General features: G+C 58.5%; 6 protein-coding genes across 6 annotated transcripts; 5 read left to right on the top strand and 1 right to left on the bottom strand.

The window, feature by feature from the left end:
• Positions 1–102: 102 nt before the first annotated feature.
• PHYSODRAFT_329236 (hypothetical protein) lies at positions 103–1,122 on the top strand (the record flags this gene model as incomplete). Its single annotated transcript, XM_009525669.1, has 1 exon — positions 103–1,122. The coding sequence occupies one exon, from the start codon at positions 103–105 to the stop codon at positions 1,120–1,122; it is 1,020 nt and encodes a 339-aa protein (XP_009523964.1).
• A 475-nt stretch (positions 1,123–1,597) lies between these two features.
• PHYSODRAFT_299056 (hypothetical protein) lies at positions 1,598–2,376 on the bottom strand (the record flags this gene model as incomplete). The annotated part of the gene is made up of 2 exons (XM_009525668.1): positions 1,598–2,209; positions 2,329–2,376. 2 exons carry the CDS (start codon positions 2,374–2,376, stop codon positions 1,598–1,600), a joined length of 660 nt encoding a protein of 219 aa, XP_009523963.1.
• Positions 2,377–3,846: 1,470 nt separating this feature from the next.
• PHYSODRAFT_285574 (hypothetical protein) lies at positions 3,847–5,300 on the top strand (the record flags this gene model as incomplete). The annotated part of the gene is made up of 2 exons (XM_009525667.1): positions 3,847–3,908; positions 4,648–5,300. A coding segment is annotated over exon 2 (653 nt), but the record flags the coding sequence as incomplete, so codon positions are not given.
• A 7,043-nt stretch (positions 5,301–12,343) lies between these two features.
• On the top strand, positions 12,344–13,027 carry PHYSODRAFT_262893 (hypothetical protein; the record flags this gene model as incomplete). Its single annotated transcript, XM_009525666.1, has 1 exon — positions 12,344–13,027. One exon carries the CDS (start codon positions 12,344–12,346, stop codon positions 13,025–13,027), a length of 684 nt encoding a protein of 227 aa, XP_009523961.1.
• Positions 13,028–15,203: 2,176 nt separating this feature from the next.
• PHYSODRAFT_299054 (hypothetical protein) lies at positions 15,204–15,729 on the top strand (the record flags this gene model as incomplete). Its single annotated transcript, XM_009525665.1, has 2 exons — positions 15,204–15,440; positions 15,487–15,729. The coding sequence occupies 2 exons, from the start codon at positions 15,204–15,206 to the stop codon at positions 15,727–15,729; spliced, it is 480 nt and encodes a 159-aa protein (XP_009523960.1).
• A 9,214-nt stretch (positions 15,730–24,943) lies between these two features.
• On the top strand, positions 24,944–25,394 carry PHYSODRAFT_262868 (hypothetical protein; the record flags this gene model as incomplete). Its single annotated transcript, XM_009525664.1, has 2 exons — positions 24,944–25,015; positions 25,095–25,394. The coding sequence occupies 2 exons, from the start codon at positions 24,944–24,946 to the stop codon at positions 25,392–25,394; spliced, it is 372 nt and encodes a 123-aa protein (XP_009523959.1).
• Positions 25,395–26,016: the final 622 nt, after the last annotated feature.

Below are 26,016 nucleotides of genomic sequence, written 5' to 3'. Positions count from 1 at the left end.
TGCACGACGGCCGACCTGCCAGCTCGACGGCAAAGCTCATTCTTTCATTTGCACGCTTCCGAGCACCGCATCCACACCAACCCAACTCAACTACTTCCAACCATGCCTGAGCAAGTCGCCATCGGCATCAACGGCTTCGGCCGCATCGGCCGCCTCGTGTGCCGCGCCGCCATCGAGAACCCCAAGACCAAGGTCGTGGCCATCATCGACCCGTTCATGGACCTCGAGTACATGACGTACCTGTTCAAGTACGACTCGACGCACGGCAAGTTCGACGGCTCGGTGGCGACCAAGGACGGCAACCTGGTGGTGAACGGCGAGGTGATCCACGTGTTCGCGGCGCGCAACCCGTCGGAGATCCCGTGGGGCAAGGCCGGCGCCACGTACGTGTGCGAATCGACGGGCGTGTTCACGACGACGGAGAAGGCCAAGGCCCACATCGACGGTGGCTGCAAGAAGGTGGTGATCTCGGCGCCGCCCAAGGACGCCACGCCCATGTACGTGATGGGCGTGAACCACAAGGAGTACGACGGCTCGGCGCCCGTGGTGTCGAACGCGTCGTGCACGACCAACTGCCTGGCGCCGCTGGCCAAGGTGATCAACGACCAGTTCGGCATCGTTGAGGGTCTGATGACGACGGTGCATGCCACGACGGCGACGCAGCTGCCGGTGGACGGCCCGGCCAAGGGCGGCAAGGACTGGCGCGGCGGCCGTGGCTGCGGCCAGAACATCATCCCGTCGTCGACGGGCGCCGCCAAGGCCGTGGGCAAGGTGCTGCCGGTGCTGAACGGCAAGCTGACGGGCATGGCGTTCCGCGTGCCGACGCCCGACGTGTCGGTGGTGGACCTGACGTGCCGTCTGGAGAAGCCTGCGTCCATGGACGCGATCAAGGCCGCAGTGAAGACCGCGTCCGAGGGCGAGCTGGCCGGCATCCTCGGCTACACGGAGGACCAGGTGGTGTCGAACGACTTCCTGCACGACAAGCACTCGAGCACGTTCGACGCGGACGCGTGTATTGCGCTGAACGACACGTTCGTCGTGGTACGACAACGAGTGGGGCTACTCGAACCGCCTCGTGGACCTGGTGCTGCACATGGCCACCATCGACAACTAAAAAATTAAGCATTGCGAATAGATTGAGTTGTCAGCTCGCGCGCGTTTGGAGCAATTGTTGGCATAATGTATGCGAGGTGATGCTTGTATATGTCTGTATTTATCGTCGACGCGACAATAGGATATGCACCAAAAGTAACAGAACGAACTAAGTTTGGTTGGTGACTCGGATTTACTACGTGGTATTTTGTAAACCCGTTGTTATTCTTTGCACTGCTTTGCTTGTGCTATCGAAAGGGACAGTGTTGGATCAACACTGTTGGCTAGCTGGTTATGCCTATGTCCCTTGCTAGGCCCAGGGATCATCCCGCTACGCTGGCCGTCTGTATTCACGCTTTCTTCGCGTGACTCTGCTTAAGAACGTTCTCCCACCGGCCTTCCGACCACGGGGTTAATACTGGTCCAGATAGCACCCACCGAGTCGAGCTCCTTGCCTGAGTAGCCAATGAAGCCGCCCAGCTGATAGCCCTCGGGGGCGCAGTCCTTACCAATCTCCTTCGATAGTGGAGTTCCGGTTGGTGGTAAACTTGATGTACCGGATGCGGGTGTGGCTATGATACTCACCCCATTGGGCCTCCATGCACTGGGCGTACTCGTATCCGGTCGGATCCGTGATCAGAGTGAGTGTGTTCCCGTCACCGCCGCCGCCTCCGTGGTACAAAGTAGTCCATTCCTTGCCAGGGTACTGTTTAATGTCGAGACCGACGCCGTTCACGCGCTCACACGTGCGGATCGTGATGGATCGTACTTCTTGTCCAGGCGCAATGAGATCCATATCCGAGTACTTGTCGCCGTGCGGTCCGCCGAAGACCTCGCTTAGCTGGACGCCGTCTCCCTGCGCAACGACGCAACTTGCCACTAGCGCGACCGTCGCCGGGACTTGGGAGAAGAGCTTCATCGTTGTAGCTTGAGCTTGTTGGTGGTAGGCCGCGAAATTGAGAATAAGCTGATGATTCTTGCTCACAGCTCTCTCAACGACGTATTCGCCTAGAGTCTTGACTATACCATCGAGCGTCGATCCGAAGAGGATGCAGCATTCTACTCGGGTTAAAAGGTAGGATCGGTCGACGGCAAACGCCAAGGTTAGTGTCGTCCACTTGGATATGCGGCTACAGTAAATGGGATGTACAACCGGATATTATGGCATCCCACCCTATGCAGCTATCTTTGACCCGCTCCCCAACGCTCGAAACACTAACAACCAGAGCTACGTACCTGTACGAACGCATACAGGTACTGTGTACAGTAATCCCGGATCCTCATGTTATTCTGCTGCTAACGAAGTATTACCAATGCTTTGCTGAGATCTTCATGGGATTTGAAGCGGACCCCACTAATGTACTGTGCCATGTTTGGAGGCACGAAGAGAGAACCAACTCGGGTTTATGATGAAGAAAGTAATTGTACTGTAATCCCGAATGGTGAATATATAGACACGAAGATCCATGGGTTAAGCTACAGGCTACAATGTCCTTTTATCAAGAGAAAATACGGAGCAGTGGAGTACGTAAGTATTAAAAAAATTGCGGACAGAGCATGCAGTACTGCAACGGACCTGCTTCAACCTGCAAGAAGACCCCCATGATGCACTTTGTATTATGAGAGTGTTTGCTGCACCCGACTGGCACATCCCACCCTTTCAATCATTTTCGTGTTGTTGTATTGCCTTCATCCGCACAGGTATACATACCACGTCACCACCCATTTCAGTCGCCATTCAAGATTTCGACAGCTCGAGCATAAGGCCCTGTCGCGTCGATATAAGCGTTGGGCGAAGCAGCGCTGAAGGTAATGCGAACTAACCGGGTGTTATTAGGGATGTCAGAACGTCGGAGTGCGAACTTCACACCGCGCCTCTCTTCGCCGCGCGAAGAGGCACCACCAGGGAGGATACGTCGTCGAGAGCCTTGCGGACAGCAGCGCCTGTGGGGATTGCTACGCGGACGGCTGCACCGCGCTGTGCTGATAAATAAGACATGCTCGCTGTGCGGCTGGCAGAGGTGTCACAAGACACGCTTACCTCAAGGACGCCGCTGCGCTCAGGCTGGACGTGTGTAAGTGGGTTCCGACTGACGAAACCCGACTGAGCGTGGTGTGTGTGCTTTTTTCTTCTTCTTTATAGTGCTTAGCGGTTCATGTTTGATAGTAATAATGAACCTTTCAAGGATTTGCTCGTTGGTTTAGAGCCCTTAATCGCATGCCAAAGTTCGTGCAAAGCACAATAAGTCGTCTCCGCCAAAATGCATGAAACGCACAATAGTTGGTGTAGAAAGTGTCCGCGTCGGCGGATTATTTCCCCGAGATTCCTGTACAATTTGTCCTGGTGGCCAGGACCTGGACTCCCTTTCGGCGGTTAAAAAAAACTAGATCTTACAGTTTAGTTACCACGTACAAAGGGGTGAATGAAAAAAAAACTGTTGGAGAAAAGCGTTGTATAAACCGGCGTTGATAGGAGTGCTGCAGTGCCCACGTGGGTGGGGCGCTTGCTTAATAGCCTACTAAGTATCAATAATAGGGTAGCATTGTAAGGAGGCCGACGACACGGCGAAGGACGAGACGGTGGGTGCAGCAACCACGCCGTGCGACGGCGTTGAAGTAGACGGCGGCGTGGGACGTGAATTCGGCTGGCATTGTGGCCGGCAGGATCTGCTGCACGGTACCGAGGGATCTACTGGATCTTCGGGCCCGCTGGACTCCGCGAACCCCACGGCGGAGCTCACTTTGAGTTTTGACGGCCAGCGAGCAGGCCCGAGGAACGCACGTTTGGCAGCAAGCGCAACAAGCGGTGAACGGACGAACGACAGGTGGACGAAGGGCGGTGGACGCTAACGACGACCTCGGTGGACGGCTGCGGCGTGGACGACAACAGAGTGACGAACAGGAAACACGTAGCTTCCGAGTTCTTCGACGGCTGCGACGAGTAGGGCAGGCGCGTGTGGGCGTACGCCCGAGTGGCTAGAGGAGCGACTACGGAACTGAGTCGTGCGCGTTCGACGTAGACGTGTATTTGTAGTTAGTCGGTGGTTGACACCGCGCTAGTTCATCTAAATAAAGTAGGTGTTGCTGCCAGTCGGGCACGCACCGGCGCAGTGTCTTACGCTTGGTCACTGACGACCAGACGGACTTCGGACTGCATCAGCACAGTCGCGACCAAACCCCAAGCGTGTGGGGCACACAACACGTTGCATGGTGGTCATACAGGGGCCTAGTGTACGTATTCGACGCAGCCCTCGACTTACGAAGACACCTGAAGACGCTCGGATGGCTCGGACGAAGGTCGCCATGCAACCCACGACCCGTGCGACGAGGAATCAGCCAGCGACTCAGACTCAGGCGTCCGTTCCCGTACCTACTGGAGGATCGGATCTGGCGCGACAAGAAGGTCAGGAAGAGGCCGAGGACGAAGAGACGAAGGAGAACGAACCGGACGACGCCGACAACCCAAGCGACGAACGAGTCGATCACGGCGCTGACGACACGCAGGACGCGCCACCCGACGAAGCAGCAACCAGTGGCAACGACGACGGCGCAGCGATGGCTCCTGTAGCGGCGCTGACCGCTGCACTGCAGCAGATGGCAACGACGATGGCAAGGATCGACGCGAGGCTGGACCAGCTGAGCACCACGGTGGCCAACCCCGCGCCGTCCCCTGCGCCCGCGGACGCTGATACGCAGACGGTGGGCACGACGAATCCGCCGACACAGCAGGCACCGCCACCCGCTGCACCAAGGGACCCTCCGCCAGCGGCTACAGCTCGGCAGGTGGCCTACCAGCCACGTGACGGCAACGACGACGGAGACGACAGCGATGATCACGACGACGACGGGTCTTCGAGCAGCTCCGACGACGACGACGAATCTGACGACGGCCACGACGGTGGAGGACGCCGCGAAAGACGCCAACCCGTTACGAGGCCCGGTGATCGAGACTTTCACCGCAACAGACGGCGAGCTATTCGAGACCTGGACTTGCCAACCTTCTTACCGACACCACTGACATCTGTGACGACGTGGATCGCGCGCGTTGACCTGGCACTCGAAGGAGCACGACTATCAGGACGGGGCGAATGGACTGATCAAGAATTGTATTACATCTTAGGCAATAAGCTACAGGACAGTGCTGCCCGCTGGTGGGTCCAGCTGGATCGTAAACTACGCGACCGTGAGCGAACGTGGACGAAGTTGAAGTCGTCACTGCTGCGACGATATGGTGAGCGCCCGGATAAAGCAATGGCCGAGTGGCGTGTCGGTCAACGTAGGATGATGCCTGGAGAGACGTACGCGGACTTTGCCGCTGCCCTTCGCGACCTGTGTGGCAAAAACCGCATCCGGGAACGTGTGCTGCTCGCACAGTCCTACCGCAGTCTGGATCGCACGACGAGAGTTCTCGTGAAGCAGCGCCCGAAGCCGACGACGCTGGAAGATGCTGTGGACAAAGCGACGGAAATTAGCGACCCAATCGATAACGTGGCGCAAGGCATGGAAAACATCGGGCAAGCGTTCGTCACCGCACGTCGTGCCGGTGAATGGGACAACTGGGCAGATGGCGCTGATCCCTGGCGTCGGGAGCACCAACGTGGCAGAAGAAGAGAAGTTGGCGTGCTTCACGAACTCGCGCGGCGTGTACAACAAGTACCTCGGGCTGTGGGAGGCACCGAAGGGACGTGTCTGGAACGGGCACATGTGGGCACCCTTACCGCGGAAACGTACGGCTCCACCAGCCGCACCAACGACGACCAAGCGCATGGCGATGGCGAAGGCTGCGCAGAAGGCAAAGGTGAACGTGGCGGTCGCGCTGACTACGAGGAAGAGAGCGCCGACGACGAGGAGACAGATGCGCCACGCGCACTTCCACCTCCTAAGAAGCCGAAGCTCTCGGCCCGACGTACCAAGGCTGCGACGCGCCAAGTGAAGGCGCCGGAAGCTCCGAGAACGAAGCCTGAGACGGCTCTGGCACCACGACGATTCGGCGAACTGAATGCTACGCGTGCAACCAGATGGGGCATCTTGCCCGCGAGTGTCCGGACGATGAGGCGCGCGCCCGCAACGACGAGTATCTCGCTCGGCGTGAGCAAGAAAGAAAGCGGCAGGAAAACGAGGATCGAGCGACGTAGGGGGATCCCGGCGCTCGGCAATACGACGGACTCCCCAGCGACCCGTGACGGTGGACGGTGATACGGCGTGCGACACGAACGCACCGACAGTGCTGGCGACGGTGACCGACGGCGAGTGCAAGATGGTGAACAGCATGGACGTGCCAGACGACGGGAGCGTGGCAGTGGTGAGACGGGCTGTCGCGGCTCAATTGGACGAAGAGCTCTCGGCTCGAGATGAGGGGCGAGCAGAGCGGTACGTGTGCACAGCGCGACCAGCAATGGCAGCGCTGCGTTACGTGCACAAGACGGATGGAGAAGGCGGCGGCGTCGCAACGGTGAAGGACTCGACGCCAACGGCGACGGCGGTCGTGACGGACACAACGGCGACAGCCCCTGCTCGTTCCGAGGAGGTGGCAGCCTCTGAGGAAGGCGGCAAAGCGGCATACGGCGTGCTGCTGGCTGAGGAAGGCACCGCAGTGACGACGGTGACGAGCGTGACGCCTATGTCGGGCGACCAGCTGCCCGACGACGTGGTCGAAGCTGAGGAAGGCGACGTGTCGGCCATGGAGACGACGAGGAAGGGCGAGATGGAAGACGGAGAGTCCTTGGCGCTCGAGCTCGGCGTGGAGCTCACGGACGAGACGGTGATGGAGCTCGGCACCGTGGCGAAGGTGCGCATGGCCGTCAAGCGATCGAAGCGCGAAGAGAAGAAGCGGCGTGTGCAGCGTGCGCGTGAGCAGGCGGCCAAGAACATGCGTGGCGATGACGAAGTCGCGCGTGTAGTGGCAAAACTCGAAGCGCAGCGTGACGTACGACGACAGCGGCATGCTGACGAAGCGCGGAGTGCGCTGGAAGTGCGGAGGCAGCAACGAGCTGCCAATGGTAATGATGAGACGGGTGAGCGAGCCTGTGTGAACTTAGTGCAGCACGGTCGCACCGTGGCTGCCGAGGACAACGATGACGACGGTGGTGTGAGAGTGGCGGCCTGCCAACGGCGGTGATGACGGTGGACGGCGTGCAGCAGCACGTCAAGGTCGACAGTGGCGCGCGCTACTCCGTGGCAGGCACGGAATGGATGACACGCGGTGAGAGGAAGCAGGTGGACGCCCCTGTGATGTACGTGGAAGGTATTGGCGGCTTCTTGCTGGACGTGCTGGGCGTGTGGACGTTCAGTATGACGAACGTGTACGGGCAGATGGTGACCATCGACGCGTGTATCGTCGAAGGGTGCACCAGCGAGTTCCTCGTAGGCGTGGACTTCCTCGAGGGTCATCGGGCGACAATGGACTTCGACCGTGGCGAAGTGCGCTACGATGAGCGCGGCGGCATGGTGATCATCCCGTTCATGACGACGGCGGAAACGAGTGACTCGGCGACAGCAGCTGTGAGGCTGGCCCGTGCCCCGAACCTACACCGACGTGCCGTGCAGATAGTGGAGGTAGCGATTGCAGCGCCGGATGGCGAGGAAGGAGTGTTCCTGCCGACAGTGAACAACGGAGCGGTGCTGCTCGCGTCAGCAGTGACCAAGGTGACGAACGGGAAGGCGATGATACCTGCGATTAACACATACGGTGGACGCATCAAGTTGCCGAGCAGAAAGGAGCTAGGTGTATGAATACATTGAGCTCTTGACGATGCATGGTGAGTTGGACTCGGAGCGTGTGAACACGTGGTTGGACGAGCTGGGGGACGCTGACTCGCCCTTGGATGACGAACACGACGTGGACATCGGTATGGAGGAGCCGGGCGCGAGTGCGCTCATCCTAAAACTATTGCGTGCCTATCGAGACCTGGCAAACGCACAAGACGTGTGTCCGCCTGCAACGACGCTCAACGTGGAGCACCACATTGATACTGGGAACGTTGCTCCCATTATGATGCGCCGACGACGCCAAGCACAGACGGAAGACGCTATTGTAGACAGTAATGCCGACTCTATGCTGTCGGCAGGTGTAATCGAGCATGGTGAGGGCGCATGGGGTTTTCCCGTAGTACTCGTAAGGAAGAAGGACGGTTCTGTGCGGTTCTGCGTGGACTACAGAGCCCTGTACAGCGTCACGCGCAAGGATGTCTACCCGTTGCCGCGAATAGATGAAACGCTAGAGTCTTTGGGCGGAGCACGGCTGTTCACGACCCTTGACCAACGATCCGGGTATTGGCAGATTCGTGTGGCGGAAGAGGACCGCGATAAGACGGCCTTCATGACGAAGAGAGGGTTGTACCGATTTCGACGAATGCCTTTCGGCCTTACCAACGCTCCTGCTATTTTTTAACGGCTGATGAATGGAGTGCTTCGCGGTTTGACGTGGCTGGCCTGTTTGGTGTACATAGACGACATCATTATCTTCACGAAGGGAGGTATCGAACGGCATGTGATTGAACTAGCGGGTGTATTCGAGAGATTAAGGGCGGCTGGCCTAAGTCTCAAGCTGAAGAAGTGTACCTTTGCTACGACTTCAGTGTGTTGTCAAGACTGATGTGACGACGCCTCGCCAAGCGACCGTGTGACGCGAACGCGTCATCAGTGAGGTTGGCGTGACCTTCACTGTGTTGTACCGCAATCATTCAGGTGATTACGGGACGATGATTACGTCACGGTGATTACGCCATGATTGTGGGTACAGGATTGTGGGTACAAGATGGGCATCGACGTGGCGTTCTCTGATTGGATAAGGTAACTGTGTATCCAGTAGAGAATCCAGTAGGGTGTATCCAGTAGCAGGCTTAGAGGTAGCACGCGGTTGCGAACTAAGGACCTCAATCGAATCACTTTGCATTTTGCCAACTACTGCTCAAGTGCTCTTCCTTTTCAGTGGAGTACCTGGGCCACCATCTGAGTGACAAGGGCGTGCAGCCCGCTGAGCGGCTGGTGAGATCTGTGCGGGAATTCCCACGACCTACGGACGCTACTGAATAAAGAGGTTTGTCCACCTCGCTGGCTACTACCGTAAGTTTATTGCAGCCTTCGGCTCGATCGTGGAGCCGATGACTCGCTTGTTGAAGAAGGACGTGCAGTGGGAATGGCGTGAGGCGCAGGAGTTCGCGTTTGAACGCGTGAAGATGTTGCTCACCACGCGACCTTTGCTACTCTATCCTAATTTTGAACTACCATTCCGCCTGGTGACGGATGCTAGTAAGGTTGGCTTGGGGCCTACCTCATGCAGGACCACGGACGCGGCTGGCAGCCGATTGCCTACGGCAGTAAGGTGAACAGTAAGGCGGAGTCGAACTACTCCATCACTGAGATCGAATGTCTCGCTGTGGTCTGGTCCGTGAAGATGTTCCGACCCTACCTGTACGGCAGAGCCTTCACGATCATCACGGACCATGACGCACTCAAGTGGCTCATGACTCGGCCGAACTTGGCCGGAAGATTGCATCGGTGGTCACTAGTACTACAAGAATATGAGTTTCAGGTCGAGTACCGGCCTGGTGCGACGAACGTGGTAGCAGATGCCTTGTCCCGGGCACCTGCAGCCGTCAGAGCAGCGGTAGGACGGCAGCGACGGCGCCCGACGACGCCAAGGACGACGGATGCGAGTAATACGACGACTGCGGGCGAGGTAACGGCGACAGCTCCGCCGACAAGCACTGCAGTGGCCGAGACCACGGCAGCTAACGCCACGATGACGGCCCCAGTGACGGACGGCCCGATGATGACGAACGATGAGATGATGGCAGTCGCCGCGGCGGCGACGCCACCGAGCGGTGCGGCAAGCCGGACAGCCACCACGAACGGGACGACGGGCGGGATGGCGCCCCAGATGACCGACAAGACGCCGGACACCACGATGCTGACGGACGGCAATATGGATCCAGCAGCAGCTGTGGATCAGACACATGAGACGACGAGCGAGACGACGGACAAGGCGCCGGGAGCGACGACAGACCAGCTGACGGATGAGATGACGGCGGGTGGCGACATGGTGCATGCCGTCACCGCGGCCGAAGCAGATGCCAGGACGACGGCAGCGGCGGAGGTAGCGCGGCCATCGATGGATGAAGCGACGCCGACGGATACTACAGCAGCGCCAAACGTCACGGCAGCGACACCAACGACGGCTCCGAGCCGGCCCAACGCGGCACCGAGCACGACGGATGGCGCCCGGATGACGACGATCGAGATGACGGCGACGGGCGATGACGACGGAGCGGCAGCACCTGGCGAAGACAGCAGGACAGCTACGATAACGACGGCTGGCACCACGGTGACTGCCACGACCGGCCGGAAGCGCGTGAAGAAGGCGGCGAAACCTGCAACGAGACGCAGTGAGCGCCTCCGCGAACGCGATCAGCGGCACGTGCATTGGGCCACGACGGTGACGAACGCGGACGACGCGACCAGCCCAGCGCAATGTGCTGAGCGAGATGCACCCACGGAAACTACGGGAACGACGACGACTACGGTGGCTACGGCGCCCCGGACGACACCAGGAGCCACGCTTCCGACGACGACAACTGCCCCACGTGACCAGGATGCAGCCGTACCAGGTGCTCGTACAGTGCGAGACGATGGACGCCATGCGGCAGCCACTCCGACATGGACTCCGGCGATGAGTACGCCACGTACACAGAGGACGACACCTGCTGAGGTACTGCGGAGACGAGAGCGAAGGCACCCGCGGTGACGCCAACGCCGGTGAGAGCGACACCGACGGCGGTGACGAAGCGGAAGCCCTCGACCAAGGGTGCCGCCAACCCGAAGATGGCGGGCAAGATGTCGGTGACGACGATGAACTCGACGGCGGCCAAGAGCACGACGAACGGCGCCGTCACGATGACGAACGATGTGATGACGGTGACGAGCGGCGCGGACGGCATGGGCGGCGACGAGGAGAGCGCCCCTGTGGACGACTACACGCTCCAGCTGAGTGATGACGAACTGGTGACGGCGCAGCGGCGCAGCAAGTTCGTGAAGCGTCTGGTAGCGGACGGCAAGTACGGCAGTATGACGGTCGCGAACGAGTACGGCCTGGTGACGGTCGACACGCCGAACGGATGGAGAGTGGTGCTGCCACCGACACTTTGGGCAGCTGTCTTCAAGGAAATGTACGGCAGTGTGTGGAGCGGACACCTGCACGGTCCTCACACGTATGGCCGCGTAGCCCAGCTATACTGGTGGCCGGGATTGTACCGAGAAGTGAGACGATGAGTGCGTGGATGCCCTGAGTGCGGGTCTCGGATGGCGAAACCGCGTGAAGCGGTACCGCCGCTACGAAGTTTACGCGGTGGTGGGGTAGGAGACCGGTGAGCGCTCGATGTTGCTGGACCCTTCCCGGTAGCCGACGGAGGTGACAGGTATCGCCGCCGTCGAATACGTAACGAGGTATGCTGTTGCGAGCTGCGTGACGGAACATACGGCTGAGACGGTGGCGACGTTCATTATGCAGGAGGTGGTGTTACGCTTTGGGGTATTCCGTGAACTGCTGACGGACGGAGCTCCAGAGCTGGCTGGCAAAGTGATTGAGGAGTTAGTGCAGCTCCTGCAAGCTCATCAGATCAATCCCGTACCGTACCGACCTCAACTCGTTGGACTTGTGGAGCGCTTTCATCGCTCATGGAAGGACTGCGTGGCGACGTTCATGCAAGACGAACGACAAGTCGATTGGAATCTTTGGGTGAAATTCACTGTTTATTCTTACAACTCGGCAAAGCATTCTACTGTGGCACTGAGCCTGAACGAGCTTATGATGGGACGACGGCTGAGAGCTCCCAACGAACTGCTGAGACGGACGGAGGTGACGGAAGCGGGTGAGTTGCCGGCTTACCACGCGAACCTGGTGAAAGCAATGGAACGAAGCCATGAGTGTGCAGAGCATGCGCGACGACGCGAACAAGAACGGTAGGCTCGGTACTATAATCGGAAGACTCGGAACAGGCGGCAGTTTCAGGCCGGCGATTTTGTCTGGATGCACAACCCGCCCCGTGGCAAGAACGCCACGAAGTTCGTGCACCAGTGGATGGGACCACTACGGATCGTGGAACCTGCTGGGTACGACAATTCGTGCTGACGCGTGAGGATAAGACAGGGAAGGCGGAGACGTTGATCGCTCACGTGTCTTTCCTCATTAGTTATCATTATCCTGAAGCACTACTTGCGCAGATTGCGCGCGACATTGACGAGCAGCTCAACGATGAAGAACAGCGGTCAACGCGGGATGAACCGGAGACAGCAGCGGCTGTACGGTCAGCGAAGGCGCCAGCTGGGCGAACGACGAGAGCTGGAAACTCGAAACGAACGCGAGCAGCAGTGGACGACACTGGTGTGCGCGACGTCACGAGTGGACTCGTGGTGGAGCGACGGAGACGGCGACGGCGCAACGGAGCCGGGCCGCACGTGCTCGAGTACGAGCTGTGTCCGTGCAGTGGCCCACGACGATGAACGACGGGCGACGGTGAGTTATGGCTCGACGCAGATGGACGCTCACGAGCACGGAGGACGCCGGTGGCTCAATACGAACGACTCAACATGGACGACCGGGTCGTGGAAGACCCTGGGTATGAGGAAGACGCGTAAGGAGGCCGACGACACGGCGAAGGACGAGACGGTGGGTGCAGCAACCACGCCGTGCGACGGCGTTGAAGTAGACGGCGGCGTGGGACGTGAATCCGGCTGGCATTGTGGTCGGCAGGATCTGCTGCACGGTACCGAGGGATCTACTGGATCTTCGGGCCCGCTAGACTCCGCGAACCCCACGGCAGAGCTCACTTTGAGTTTTGACGGCCAGCGAGCAGGCCCGAGGAACGCACGTTTGGCAGCAAGCGCAACAAGCGGTGAACGGACGAACGACAGGTGGACGAAGGGCGGTGGACGCTAACGACGACCTCGGTGGACGGCTGCGGCGTGGACGACAACAGAGTGACGAACAGGAAACACGTAGCTTCCGAGTTCTTCGACGGCTGCGACGAGTAGGGCAGGCGCGTGTGGGCGTACGCCCGAGTGGCTAGAGGAGCGACTACGGAACTGAGTCGTGCGCGTTCGACGTAGACGTGTATTTGTAGTTAGTCGGTGGTTGACACCGCGCTAGTTCATCTGAATAAAGTAGGTGTTGCTGCCAGTCGGGCACGCACCGGCGCAGTGTCTTACGCTTGGACACTGTCGGCCATCCGGACTTTAGACCGCATCAGCACGGTCGCGACCAAACCCCAAGCGTGTGGGGCACCAAACACGTTGCAGCATGATGCGCGTTGTTGTTCTATTGTGTTTTCGACTCTAGAGACACACTTGGCGGCAACGCACACGTTGCTACATGTAGCGCAGTGATCCTTTGGCTCACAAGTTATGATCGCATGCTGCGTTCACACACTGACTGAGGCAGCCCGACTGAGTCACTGAGGCCGACTGAGCCCAGTACCCGACTGAGGCGGCCCGACTGAGTCGAGTACCCGACGTCGGTCTTTTGTAAGGTGGTTTACACAACTTTTGCTGTCCAGCTATACACAAGCCAATGTATAGCCAGAACTCGGCTCTAAACCCGGCTCTATTTTCAGTCGGGTTGGGTCGGTCTAGTCGGGTGTCATTGCACCCCAGTCGGGTGCAGCTGCCTCATCGCATGATTCCCAGTCGGGTGCAGCAACAAGTGCCTTGCATTATTGAGTACAGTATTAAGTACTGTACCTCGTTAGCATCAGGATAACACGAAGGATTGGGTGATCAGCTGACGCCATAGGTTCACAGCGTCTTTATTGAGAACATCAAAGCAAAGAAACGTGAGGTGGTTAGAGCGCCTTTAATGCGACAGCACAACAGCACCGTTAATGGTGCCATCAGGCTTGGAGGTCATCCCTCCTACACTTTAATGGCGCCGTAAAGTTAAGGGCGCCCTAGCAATCTGTGCAAAGTCTGTGTACCGAAGCAAAGCGTTACACAGATCAGAATAATAAGGGATTTGTATTGACGGATAGCAGCGGGACGGGTGTCATGGGCTCATCTGGTTAGGACACGTTGCCACGGCAAGCAAACCTGCGCGGAGTGCCCGTAATGCAGGTCTACGCAGTATTTGCGGAGGCAAGCCCACCGCCAGGCATTCCAGCGGATGGACCCGGTGCCGCTACTCGGTGTTAGTTTTCGTTTTTGCGGGGGTCTGCTCCAGTACACTGCAGCACCGCAGATTCACCCCCTCTTTTTAGCTTAAAGGCGCCGTAGGGCTTAAAGGCGCTTTAGGCAGATGTTGTGCTGTCGTATTAAAGGTGCTGTAACGCGAGTCCAAGAAACGCACCATGTAGGGCTGAAATAGGCGTATTGCACGATTCACCGCTCCATCAACCGGCTATCGGCGTGATTTACAATGTGGCATTGCCGATCGTAACTTCTAACTTTGTAGACGGTATTAACGAGGTTTTAAGCGTGGTGACCAAACGCTCTTTCCTTTAACTAGCACCAAATTCTGGACTTTAAGAGACTCTAATGTATCCAAACACTTACTATACATAGCAGTAGGGACGAATTGTTGCCACAACAACAACGCCGACGACGACAACAGGGTTGTACGGTACCATGGTACAGTATACCCAATCTAAAGCTGCCAGGTGGTAACGTGGAAGATATGTGTTTGTTTAGATAACTGTACCTGAGTAATCATTTGAAGACTTCCAATCGGCCGATCCAATCTTCTATCCTAGCTTAATAGTCCTGCTTGCCGCATCATCCGCTCGATGTATGTCCCAGGCTGAAGTCTGACTACAGTACACTAAATCGGGGATTCTTGGCTTAAGTACGCCGCATCATACGAGGAATCGAGAAAATACTTCAGCCACACGTTTCCAAACGATTTATTTTCCATTTGGACGTTGGTACAGTTTGCAACATTCCCAAGGTCTCGCGTTAACGCATTCGTACTTCGGATTGATTAGTACATCGAATGAAGTAGTTTTGATTGCGGCTGTCTCAGCAACAAAAAACATTCGGACCGAACTGTAAGTTGACAAGAGTGAGAAGCTCCAGCTCGTCATTTTTGATTTCGCGTCCTACCAGTAACAAGCTCAAGCCGAACGATGAGGTTCTTCTCTCCGGTCCTAACCGCAGTCGCTCTCGGCGTTGCTGCGCAAGACGATTCACCAATTGGCGCCATATTTAGCGAAGTCTTCGGCGGTCAAAACCAAGATACCTTGTCCACGGACTCGGGCATCGTGTCGGCTGGTGAAACCGTGCATTCCATCTCGATCCGCACCGGCCAGGGCGTCAATGGCGTCGGAATCAACCTCACTGACTACTGGGGCAAGAAGGCCAACGTTTTCCACGGCGGAAATGATGGAGATCTGAAGACGCTCTCCTTAGGGGGGCAATGAGTTCGTCAAGTGCATGGAGGCCCACTGGGGTGACAGCAACGGCAAAACCCGCATCAGGTACATCAAGCTCACCACCGATACAGGCAAGTCTATCTCTGGCGGCACCACCACGACCAAGACCGCAACCATTTGTGCTCCAGACGGGTTCGAGCTGGGTGGCTTCATTGGTTACGCGGGCGTTGGGCCCGACGCGGTGGGCGTGATTTGGACCAACCTTCAGCCCATCGACTAGGCGGGGCACTCAAGAGACGTGAAATCACAAGTGTAGCAGAGCGTACCTCCAAATACAAACAACTTAAAAAACATTTGAGCTAATCAATACTTTTTCCCACTTGGAAACCCCTAGCATTGATAAGCGCGATGCTGAAGGGCTAGTGCACTCCCTAACGCTGGCATGTTAGTTGCTATACGTGTTAGCTAACTGTTTGTTAGTGTCTAGTATTTTGAGCTAACATGTTAGTAGCGTTAAAACAGCACATCCAGAGCGAATGCAAGTCCGTAACAGGATGTCCTGCGCGCCGGCAGCCACGCCAGAGCTCAGCGCCTGGTGCTGTAACTCGGCCTCAGGTCAGAATTCGACAGGACGGCCGTGCTCTTAGCAGGTTTCACTCTCTCCGAGGGCTTGACATTTTTCTGCTTGCCGCTGGTCTTTGAGGGGCCACCCGCGGCCTTCTTGGTCGCTTTGCTCGGCCAGCTTCTACTTCATGAGCCGGTTTTGGGACTTCGTGGGGGCGTCGCAGTCAGCCGCAGCGCTTTCTTCTCTTGGCTTGTTGTGGCGGCCCCTTCCAATTCACACCAACCCCTCATTTGTCGAGATCGACTTGGTCAGGAATGCACTTATCTACACCAGGGATTCCAATCGCTCCTTAACTCTGAATCTGAAATAATTTCCGATAACAATTAGGAAAAATACAACTTGTTTTACAGTTCCAACGTGGGCAGCTCGATCAACGTGGAACTCTGCATAACGACTCTGCTTTGTTGACGCTGTACTGTAGTCACTGCTACACATACCCAACGTGGTGTAAGGAGGCAGGCGTCTCGGCGGAGTGTGAGGCGGCAGACGTGACGTCGGCAGCTGACGGCGTTGAAGTCAGCGCCAGTGTGGAACGAGAATCCGGTCGGCCGTGTGGTCGACAGGATCTGCTGCACGGGATCCACGAAGACCTCGAGACCTCCGGGCTCTGCGAGCCCCACGACAGAGCTCACTTTTGGTTTGGATGGATGGCGAACAGGCCGAACGAACACGTGCTCGGCAGCGAGCACTCAAGCGACGAACGGACGGACGGACGGAAGGTGGACGAACGGCGGTGGACGCTAACGGCGACCTCGGTGGACGGCTACAGCGGCGTGTACGGAAACGGAGTGACGGGCTAGGAGGCACGTGGCTTCCAGGCGCGTGTGGGCGTACACCCGAGTAGCTAGAGCAGGCGTACGAGCGGCACTCAAGTTGTACACGTAAAGTAGCGTGAATTGAAGTTAGTCGGTGGCTTACATCGTACTAGTTCATCTAAATAAAATAGGTGTGCTGTCAGTCGGGCACGCACCGGCGCAGTGTCTTACGCTTGGTCACTGACGACCAGACGGACTTCTGACTGCATCAGCACAGTCGCGACCAAACCCCAAGCGTGTGGGGCACACAACACGTTGCATGGTGGTCATACAGGGGCCTAGTGTACGTATTCGACGCAGCCCTCGACTTACGAAGACACCTGAAGACGCTCGGATGGCTCGGACGAAGGTCGCCATGCAACCCACGACCCGTGCGACGAGGAATCAGCCAGCGACTCAGACTCAGGCGTCCGTTCCCGTACCTACTGGAGGATCGGATCTGGCGCGACAAGAAGGTCAGGAAGAGGCCGAGGACGAAGAGACGAAGGAGAACGAACCGGACGACGCCGACAACCCAAGCGACGAACGAGACGATCACGGCGTGGTCGACGCGCAGGACGCGCCACCCAACGAAGCAGTAGCCAGCGGCAACGGTGACGGCGCAGCGATGGCTCCAGTAGCAGCGCTGACCGCTGCCCTGCAGCAGATGGCAACCACGATGGCGAGGATCGACGCGAGGCTGGACCAGCTGAGCACCACGGCGCCCAACCCCGCGCCATCCCCTGCACCCGCAGACACCGACACGCAGACGGTGACGACCTGGATCGCGCGCGTGGACCTGGCACTTGAAGGTGCACGGCTGTCAGGACGAGGTGAATGGACGGATCAAGAACTCTATTACATCTTAGGCAACAAGCTACAAGACAGCGCCGCCGCTGGTGGGTCCAGCTGGAACGTAAACTACGCGACCGTGAGCGAACGTGGACGAAGTTGAAGTCCTCACTGCTGCGCGCTACGGCGATGGCCGAGTGGCGTGTCGGCCAACGACGAATGATGCCCGGTGAGACGTACGCGGACTTCGCTGCTGCTCTCCGCGACCTGTGTGGGAACAACCGCATCCGAGAACGTGTGCTGCTCGCCCAGTTCTACCGCAGCTTGGATCGGACGACGCGGCTCCTCGTGAAGCAGCGACCGAAGCCTGAGACGCTGGAGGAAGCTGTTGACAAAGCAACGGAAATTAACGACCCAATTGACAATGTGGCGCAAGGCATGGAATACATCGGCCAAGCGTTCGTCACCGCACCTGACACGTACGTGGTGCCGGCGAATGGAACGGCCGGGCACATGCCGCTGATTCCGGGCGTTGACAGTACGGACGTGGCGGGGGAAGAGAAGCTGGCCTGCTTCACGAACAAGTACCTCGGCCTGTGGGAGGCGCCGAAAGGACGGACACATGTGGGTGCCCGTGCCACGGAAACTCACGGCACCGGCAGCTGCACCGACGACGGCGAAGCGCATCGCGACGGCCAAGATCGCTCACAGGGCGAAGGTGAACATGGCAGTGGCGGCTGGCGCGGACTACGACGTAGAGAGCGACTACGATGAGGAAGCAGACGCTCCACGTGCACCGCCGCCTCCTAAGAAGGTGAAGATGGCGGCTAGACGGACGAAGGCTGCGACTCGCGAAGTCAAGGCAACGGAGGCACCAAGGAAGACGGCCGAGGCGGCTCCGGCACCAGGACGGTTCGGCGAACTCAAGTGTTATGCCTGTAATCAGCTGGGGCACTTCGCTCGCGATTGTCCAGATGCTGAAGCGCGCGCCCGCAACGACGAGTATCTCGCTCGACGTGAGCAGGAGAGAAAGCAACAGGAAAACGAGAATCGGGCAACGTAGGGGGATCACGGCGCTCGGCGATACGACGGACTCCCCAGCTACCGGTGATGGTGGCAATGGACGGCGATACGGCGTGCACGACGGACGCGCCGACGGTGCTGGTGACGGCGACGGACGGTAAGGGCAACATGGTGAACGGCATGAACGTGCGGAACGACGGGAGTGTGGCAGTGGTGAGACGAGCTGTTACAGCTCAATTGGACGAAGAGCTTGCAGCTCGTGACGAAGAGCGAGCGGAGCGGTATGTATGCACGGTGCGGCCGGCGATGGCAGCCCTGCGGTACGTGCACACGACGGATGAAAGTGACGAAGGCGGCAAGGGCAACGGCGCCACGGCGAAGTGCGCAGCGGTGACAGCTGCGATGGCCCAGGCGACGAGGGCGGCCCCTGTTTACTCCGAGGCGGAGTCAGCCTCTGAGGAAGGCGGCGAAGCGGCAGACGGTGTACCGTCAGCTGAGAAAGGCGCCGCGCGGACGAACGCGACGCCGGTGACAAACGACGAACAGCCGGACGACGTGTCTGAGGCTGAGGATGGCGACGAGTCCGTCGCTGGGACGACGGAGAAGGGCGAGATGGCGGCAGTCGAGCTCGGCACGGAGCTCACGGACGAGGCGATGACGAAGCTCGGCAGCGTAGCGAGGGTGCGCATGGCCGTCAAGCGGTCGTAACGTGAGGCGAAGCGGCAGCGTGTGCAGCGTGCACGCGAGATGGCGGCCAAGAACATGTGTGACGATGGCGAAGTCGCGCGTGCCGTCGCTGAGCGTGAAGAGCGACGACGGCGGCAAGCTGAAGAAGCGCGCAGCGCGCTGGAAGTACGACGGCAGCAACGAGTTGCCGGCGGTGGGGGAGCGAGCCCGTGTGAACTTGGTGCAATACGGTGGCACCGTGGCGGCCGGGAATGATGATGATGATGACGGCGTGAGGGAGGCGGCCAGCATGGTGGACGGCGTGCAGCAGCACGTCAAGATCGACAGTGGTGCGCGCTACTCCGTGGCGGGCACGGAATGGATGGCGCATGGTGAACGGAAGCAGGTGGACGCCCCTATGAAGTACGTGGAGGGGATTGGCGGCTTCTTGCTGGACGTGTTGGGCGTGTGGACGTTCAGCATGGCGAACGTGTACGGGCAGATGGTGACCATCGACGCGTGTATCGTCGAGGGGTGCACCAGCGAGTTCCTCGTGGGCGTGGACTTCCTCGAGGGTCATCGAACGACGATGGACTTTGATCGTGATGAAGTGCGGTACGCTGAGCGCGGCCGTGACGTGATTATTCCGTTCCGGACGACGGACTGAAGGGACGACTCAGCGGTGGCGGCCGTGAGGTTAGTCAGCGTGACGAACCTGCAGAGACGTGCCGTGCAGACGGTGGAGGTGGCGATCGCAGCGCCAGATGGCGAAGAAGGTGTGTTTCTACCTACGGTGAACAACGGTGTAGTGCTGCTCGCGTCAGCAGTGACGAGGGTGACAAACGGCAAGGCCCTGATCCCTGCTATCAACACGTACGGTGGCCGCATCAAGCTACCTAGCAGAAAGGAGTTAGGTGTGTGGATACTTATTAATGGAGACGTTGAGCTCTTGACGATGCGTGGCGAGTTGCAGCCAGAACGCGTGCAGACCTGGTTGGACGAGTTGGGCGACACCGGTACGCCCTTAGACGACGAGAAGGACGTGGACATTGGCGCCGAGGAACCAGATGCCCGTGACCTTATCCTACGATTACTACGAGCCTATCGCGATCTAGCGAATGTACAGCACGAGTGTCCTCCTGCTACTACACTCAACGTCGAGCATCACATCGACACTGGGGACGCCGCTCCCATCATGATGAGACGACGACGGCAGGCACAGACGGAGGACGCTATTGTGGACAGTAACGTAGACTCTATGTTATCGGCGGGGGTGATTGAGCATGGAGAAGGAGCCTGGGGCTACCCTGCCGTGCTCGTGCGCAAGAAAGATGGCTCTGTACGGTTCTGTGTGGACTACCGATCCCTGCACAGCGTCACGCGTAAGGATGTCTACCCGTTGCCGCGAATAGATGAAACGCTGGAGTCTTTGGGCGGAACACAGCTGTTCACGACCCTTGACCTACGATCCGGGTATTGGCAGATTCGTGTGGCGTAAGAGGACCGCGATAAGACGGCCTTCATGACGAAGAGAGGGTTGTACCGATTTCGACGAATGCCTTTCGGCCTTACCAACGCTCCTGCTACTTTTCAACGGCTGATGAATGGAGTGCTTCGCGGTTTGACGTGGCTGACCTGTTTGGTGTACATAGACGACATTATCAGCTTCACGAAGGGCGGAATTGCACGGCATGTGGTTGAACTGGCTAGTGTATTAGAGAGATTACGGTCTGCTGGCCTAAGTATCAAGCTGAAAAAAATGTACATTTGCCACTACTTCAATGGAGTATCTTGGCCACCATCTGAGTGTCCAGGGCGTGCAGCCCACTGAACGGTTGGTGCGATCTGTACGCGATTTCCCGCGACCTGTGGACGCAACGGAGGTCAAACGGGTTGTACACCTCGCTGGTTACTACCGTAAGTTTATTGCAGCCTTCGGCTCGATCGTGGAGCCGATGACTCGCTTGTTGAAGAAGGACGTGCAGTGGGAATGGCGTGAGGCGCAGGAGTTCGCGTTTGAACGCGTGAAGATGTTGCTCACCACGCGACCTTTGCTACTCTATCCTAATTTTGAACTACCATTCCGCCTGGTGACGGATGCTAGTAAGGTTGGCTTGGGGCCTACCTCATGCAGGACCACGGACGCGGCTGGCAGCCGATTGCCTACGGCAGTAAGGTGAACAGTAAGGCGGAGTCGAACTACTCCATCACTGAGATCGAATGTCTCGCTGTGGTCTGGTCCGTGAAGATGTTCCGACCCTACCTGTACGGCAGAGCCTTCACGATCACCACGAACCACGCGGCGCTGAAATGGTTGATGACTCGGCCGAATCGGGCTGGGCGATTGCATCGTTGGTCGCTAGTACTACAAGAATACGAGTTTCAGGTCGAATACCGGCCGGGATCGACGAACGTAGTAGCCGATGCCTTATCCCGGGCCTCGGCAGCAGTCAGAGCAGCGGTAGGACGGCAGCGACGGCGCCAGACGACGCCAAGGACGACAGACGCGAGCAGTACGACGCCTACGGACGAAGTGACGGCAGCTGCTCCGCCGACACGTGCTCCAGCGGCGGAGACGACAGTGGCGGACGCCACGGCGACGGTCCTGACGACGGACGGCGGGAAGAATGACGAGGCGGCGATGGGCACGGCGGCGGCAATGCCACCGAGCAGCATGGTGAACGAGATGACGGCCACGGACATGATGGCCAGAGTGACGACTGGCAACACGGCGACGGACGCGACGATGCAGGTGACGGACAGCATGAACTCAGCGGCAGCTGTGGATGAGACACGCGAGGCGACGGGCGAGACGACGGGAAGAACGACGGACCAGACGACGAACCAGCTGACGGACGAAGCGGTGTCGACGGAGACTGCGGTGGCGCCAATAGTCACGGCGGCGACACCAACGACGGCTCCGAGGCGATCCGTGACGGCACCGAGTACGGCGGACGGCATGACGAGGTCGACGACCTAGACGGTGACGGAGGACAACACCGCCGGAACGCCAGCGCATGACGAGGACAGCGGAGCGTCCACGACCATGATGACCGGCTCAGCGGTGACGACCACGAACGGCCGAAGACGCGCGATGCAGACGGTGACTGCTGCAACGAGACGCAGTGAGCGTCTTCGCGAACGAGACCAGCGACGTGTGGACTGGGCCACGACGGTGACGAACAACGGCGACGCGACCAGTACGGCGCTGAGTGCTGGCCGAACGGAAGCTACGGAGACTACGGGGACGGTGGCAACTACGACGACGGTGGCTGCGAATGCGGAGTCGGCTACGGAGCCTCGGACGGCACCGAGATCGACGCCGACGTCAGCATCAACTGCCCCACGTGACCAGGAGCAGCTGTGCCACATGGTGATGCAGAACGAGACGGTGGACACCACGCGGTGGTCACCCCGACACGAACAATGGCGACGAGTACGATACGCGCACGGACTGCGAGTCCCACGCGTTCGGAGATGACGACTGCGGCGTCTCGAGCCCAACGCGGACGAAACAGACGACGACAGCGGCACGAGGTGACGCTTCACCAGCGACGAAGAGTGCACGGACGCGAACGATGGCACCCACGACGGTACCAGCAGCACCGAAGGCGATGACGACGCCAGTGACGAAGACGAAGCCCACGACGAAGGGCTCCGGCAGCGCAAAGACGACGAACGAGACGTCGGCGACGAAGACGAACACCCCAGCGGCCAAGGACGTGACGAACAGCACGGTGCCGATGACGAACGGCACGATGATGATGGCGAACGGCGCGGGCAGCATGGACGATGACGAACGGAGTGACCCTGTTGACGATTAGACGATCCAGCTGAGCGATGACGAATTGGTGACGGCGCAGCAGCGCAGTAAGATTGTAAAGCGGCTGGTAGCGGACGGTAAGTACGGCAACATGACGGTGACGAACGAGTACGGCCTGGTGACGGTCGATACGCCGAACGGACGGAGAGTGGTGCTGCCACCGACACTTTGGGCGGCTGTCTTCAAAGAAATGCACGGCAGCATGTGGAACGGACACCTGCTAGGTCCTCACACGTATGGTCGCGTAGCCCAGCTGTACTGGTAGCCGGGATTGTACCGAGAAGTGAGACGATGAGTGCGTGGATGCCCTGAGTGCGGGTCTCGGATGGCGAAACCGCGTGAAGCGGTACCGCCGCTACGAAGTTTACGCGGTGGTGGGGTAGGAGACCGGTGAGCGCTCGATGTTGCTGGACCCTTCCCGGTAGCCGACGGAGGTGACAGGTATCGCCGCCGTCGAATACGTAACGAGGTATGCTGTTGCGAGCTGCGTGACGGAACATACGGCTGAGACGGTGGCGACGTTCATTATGCAGGAGGTGGTGTTACGCTTTGGGGTATTCCGTGAACTGCTGACGGACGGAGCTCCAGAGCTGGCTGGCAAAGTGATTGAGGAGTTAGTGCAGCTCCTGCAAGCTCATCAGATCAATCCCGTACCGTACCGACCTCAACTCGTTGGACTTGTGGAGCGTTTTCACCGCTCGTGGAAAGATTGCGTGGCAACGTTCATGAGGCAGACAGATTGGAATGTATGGGTCAAGTTTGCTGTCTATTCCTACAACTCGGCTAGACACTCTACGGTGGCGTTGCGCTAACCCGCAAAGGTAAGCGCATATTGGATCAAAACCTGATGACCAGGAACGATCCCTTACACCGGGTCGGTTGCAAGCGCCTCTGTCCACCTTAGGTTGTCTTCGGTCAACCCAAAAACCTGTACCGCTAGCCACGAGCTAAGGCTAGGGTACTATGTAGCGCTTTCGCGCAACCCCACTTCAGTCCCTCAGAAAGGAAGGGTACCGGTGTGTTAGGCCTTATACAGGGGGACCAAGGTAAAACCTGGGTAGGTAGACTAATACACTCAGGGACACTCTAATCCCACAAATATATACTGAACGATACTCTAATACCGTTCCTGCCTCTCCGGCCACGCCAACTCTTGGCGCTGCCAAGGAAACTCTCGGTCAATGCACGATAAGCTCGCCGACAGGCATCCACACGCAGCCGAGCGTGTACAGGCACTACGATAAGCTAGCTACACTTACCGAAGTCGGACTTGACCCTTGTTGGCTTTGGGGGAAGACTGTCTTTTTATTACTGAGTTTTCTGAGGCCCTGGGGGCCTCGTTCTGGCCATCCTATGATGAGTCCTATGTCCCTATACAAATATCTAGTGTGAACGATCGCAATAAGGCGATTCCGGACACATCAAATGACGACCGAGGCTACACTAATAAGTGCGGCCGAAGTACGTAACAAAAATGCATCTGTACCTAAAAGTGGGTACCATGAAGCCTCGTTCGGGGTTCTATTAGGACCCGACGAGGCTTCGGCCACTGCCTGTCACTCTACCGAGGATAATCTCATCATCCAATCAGAAGCAGCCATCTCCGTCTCTCGCTTGACCTCGCCTTGATCGCCCCTTGATTGAACTTGATTGTCGGGCTGGCGGGTCAACAGCGTTGGAAACTACCACTTTCCAATACCGCAACTGCCCCCGCCGCGACGCGAGCCTCCCATGCTGGTGAGCGTCTAGGCGTCCTCAGTTCTTCGACTCCATGGCTCCACCGTCGCGTGCATTCGCCGACGCGGCTGCCGCTGCTCTTCGGGCTCTCCAGTGCTCCGGACCGGTACGTTCGTCGCTCCCGCTGCTCCTCACTGTCATTCGAATCCTCGTGGTTGACTCCATCTCTTTCTTGATCATCTCAGGGAGCTGTTGATGTCGCCACCGACACTTCGGGTCGTCGTCCGGCACGCCAGGCTCGTTCGGCGGGTGCCCCCGCCCCTATCGCCGCTGGTGCTGTGCCCCCAGCCCCGGCCGCGCCTGCAGGTGACCCTACGCTCATTCCTGCCGCCTCCGGGACCTCGGTCGACCCTCCCCCGACTCCTTCAAGTAGTCCTGAGTCTGCTGCTGGGGCGATCGAGACTCCCTCGCCGGCAGTTCCCAGTGAAGAGACTCCCGACTCGCCGCCGACACCGCCGCCAAGCGTCATTGCGAAGGATGTTTAAATGAGTCTCTGCAGGCAATGAAAACTTAATGAATTGATTAATACAAGGCGATCGAAGCTAAGGTTAAAAGGATACCTACCATCTAGACTTAACGTCTACTGCGCTTCTGGTATTGCTGTCGCGACTCGATCGCACGCTAAGTCGGCTTTCTGGTTCGCGATGAGCGCCGAGTAGGCGCGGCTTGGGTTCCAGACGACACTGTTGCTGCGTGCTCCCGGGGCATTGTTGCTGCGTGCTGCCGGGGTTCCGTGCGCTGCGACGGTCGCACCGCCGCTGCTACGTTCTCTTGGGGTTCCGAGTACTGGGACACCGTACGCTCCGCTGTGGTCGCTACATTCTCCGTGGCCGCTACATTCTCTTGGCTATCTGTGGGCCGGGGTTCCGTACGCTGTGTCGGCGGGAGTTCGCCTTCGTCGTCGAGAAGCAAGGTCGAAGCAAAACTGACTGTGGAGGCAATGCTCTCTGTCGGGCTTGCTGGGTGGAACTAGGGATAGCTGGCTCTCTGCTCATCACTGGATTTTAACTGGTCCTTTGCACCGAATCCACAAGGTCATCGTCATACGGTGGTCCATCTGACGTATCCGATGATGCGACAGAGGAATCATCGTGAGTGTAGTTTGGG

Source organism: Phytophthora sojae (assembly GCF_000149755.1).
Source record: "Phytophthora sojae unplaced genomic scaffold PHYSOscaffold_3, whole genome shotgun sequence".
Taxonomy (NCBI): domain Eukaryota; phylum Oomycota; class Peronosporomycetes; order Peronosporales; family Peronosporaceae; genus Phytophthora; species Phytophthora sojae.
Note: the sequence above shows the minus strand (reverse complement) of the source record. Positions and strands in the feature narration are given on the sequence as shown.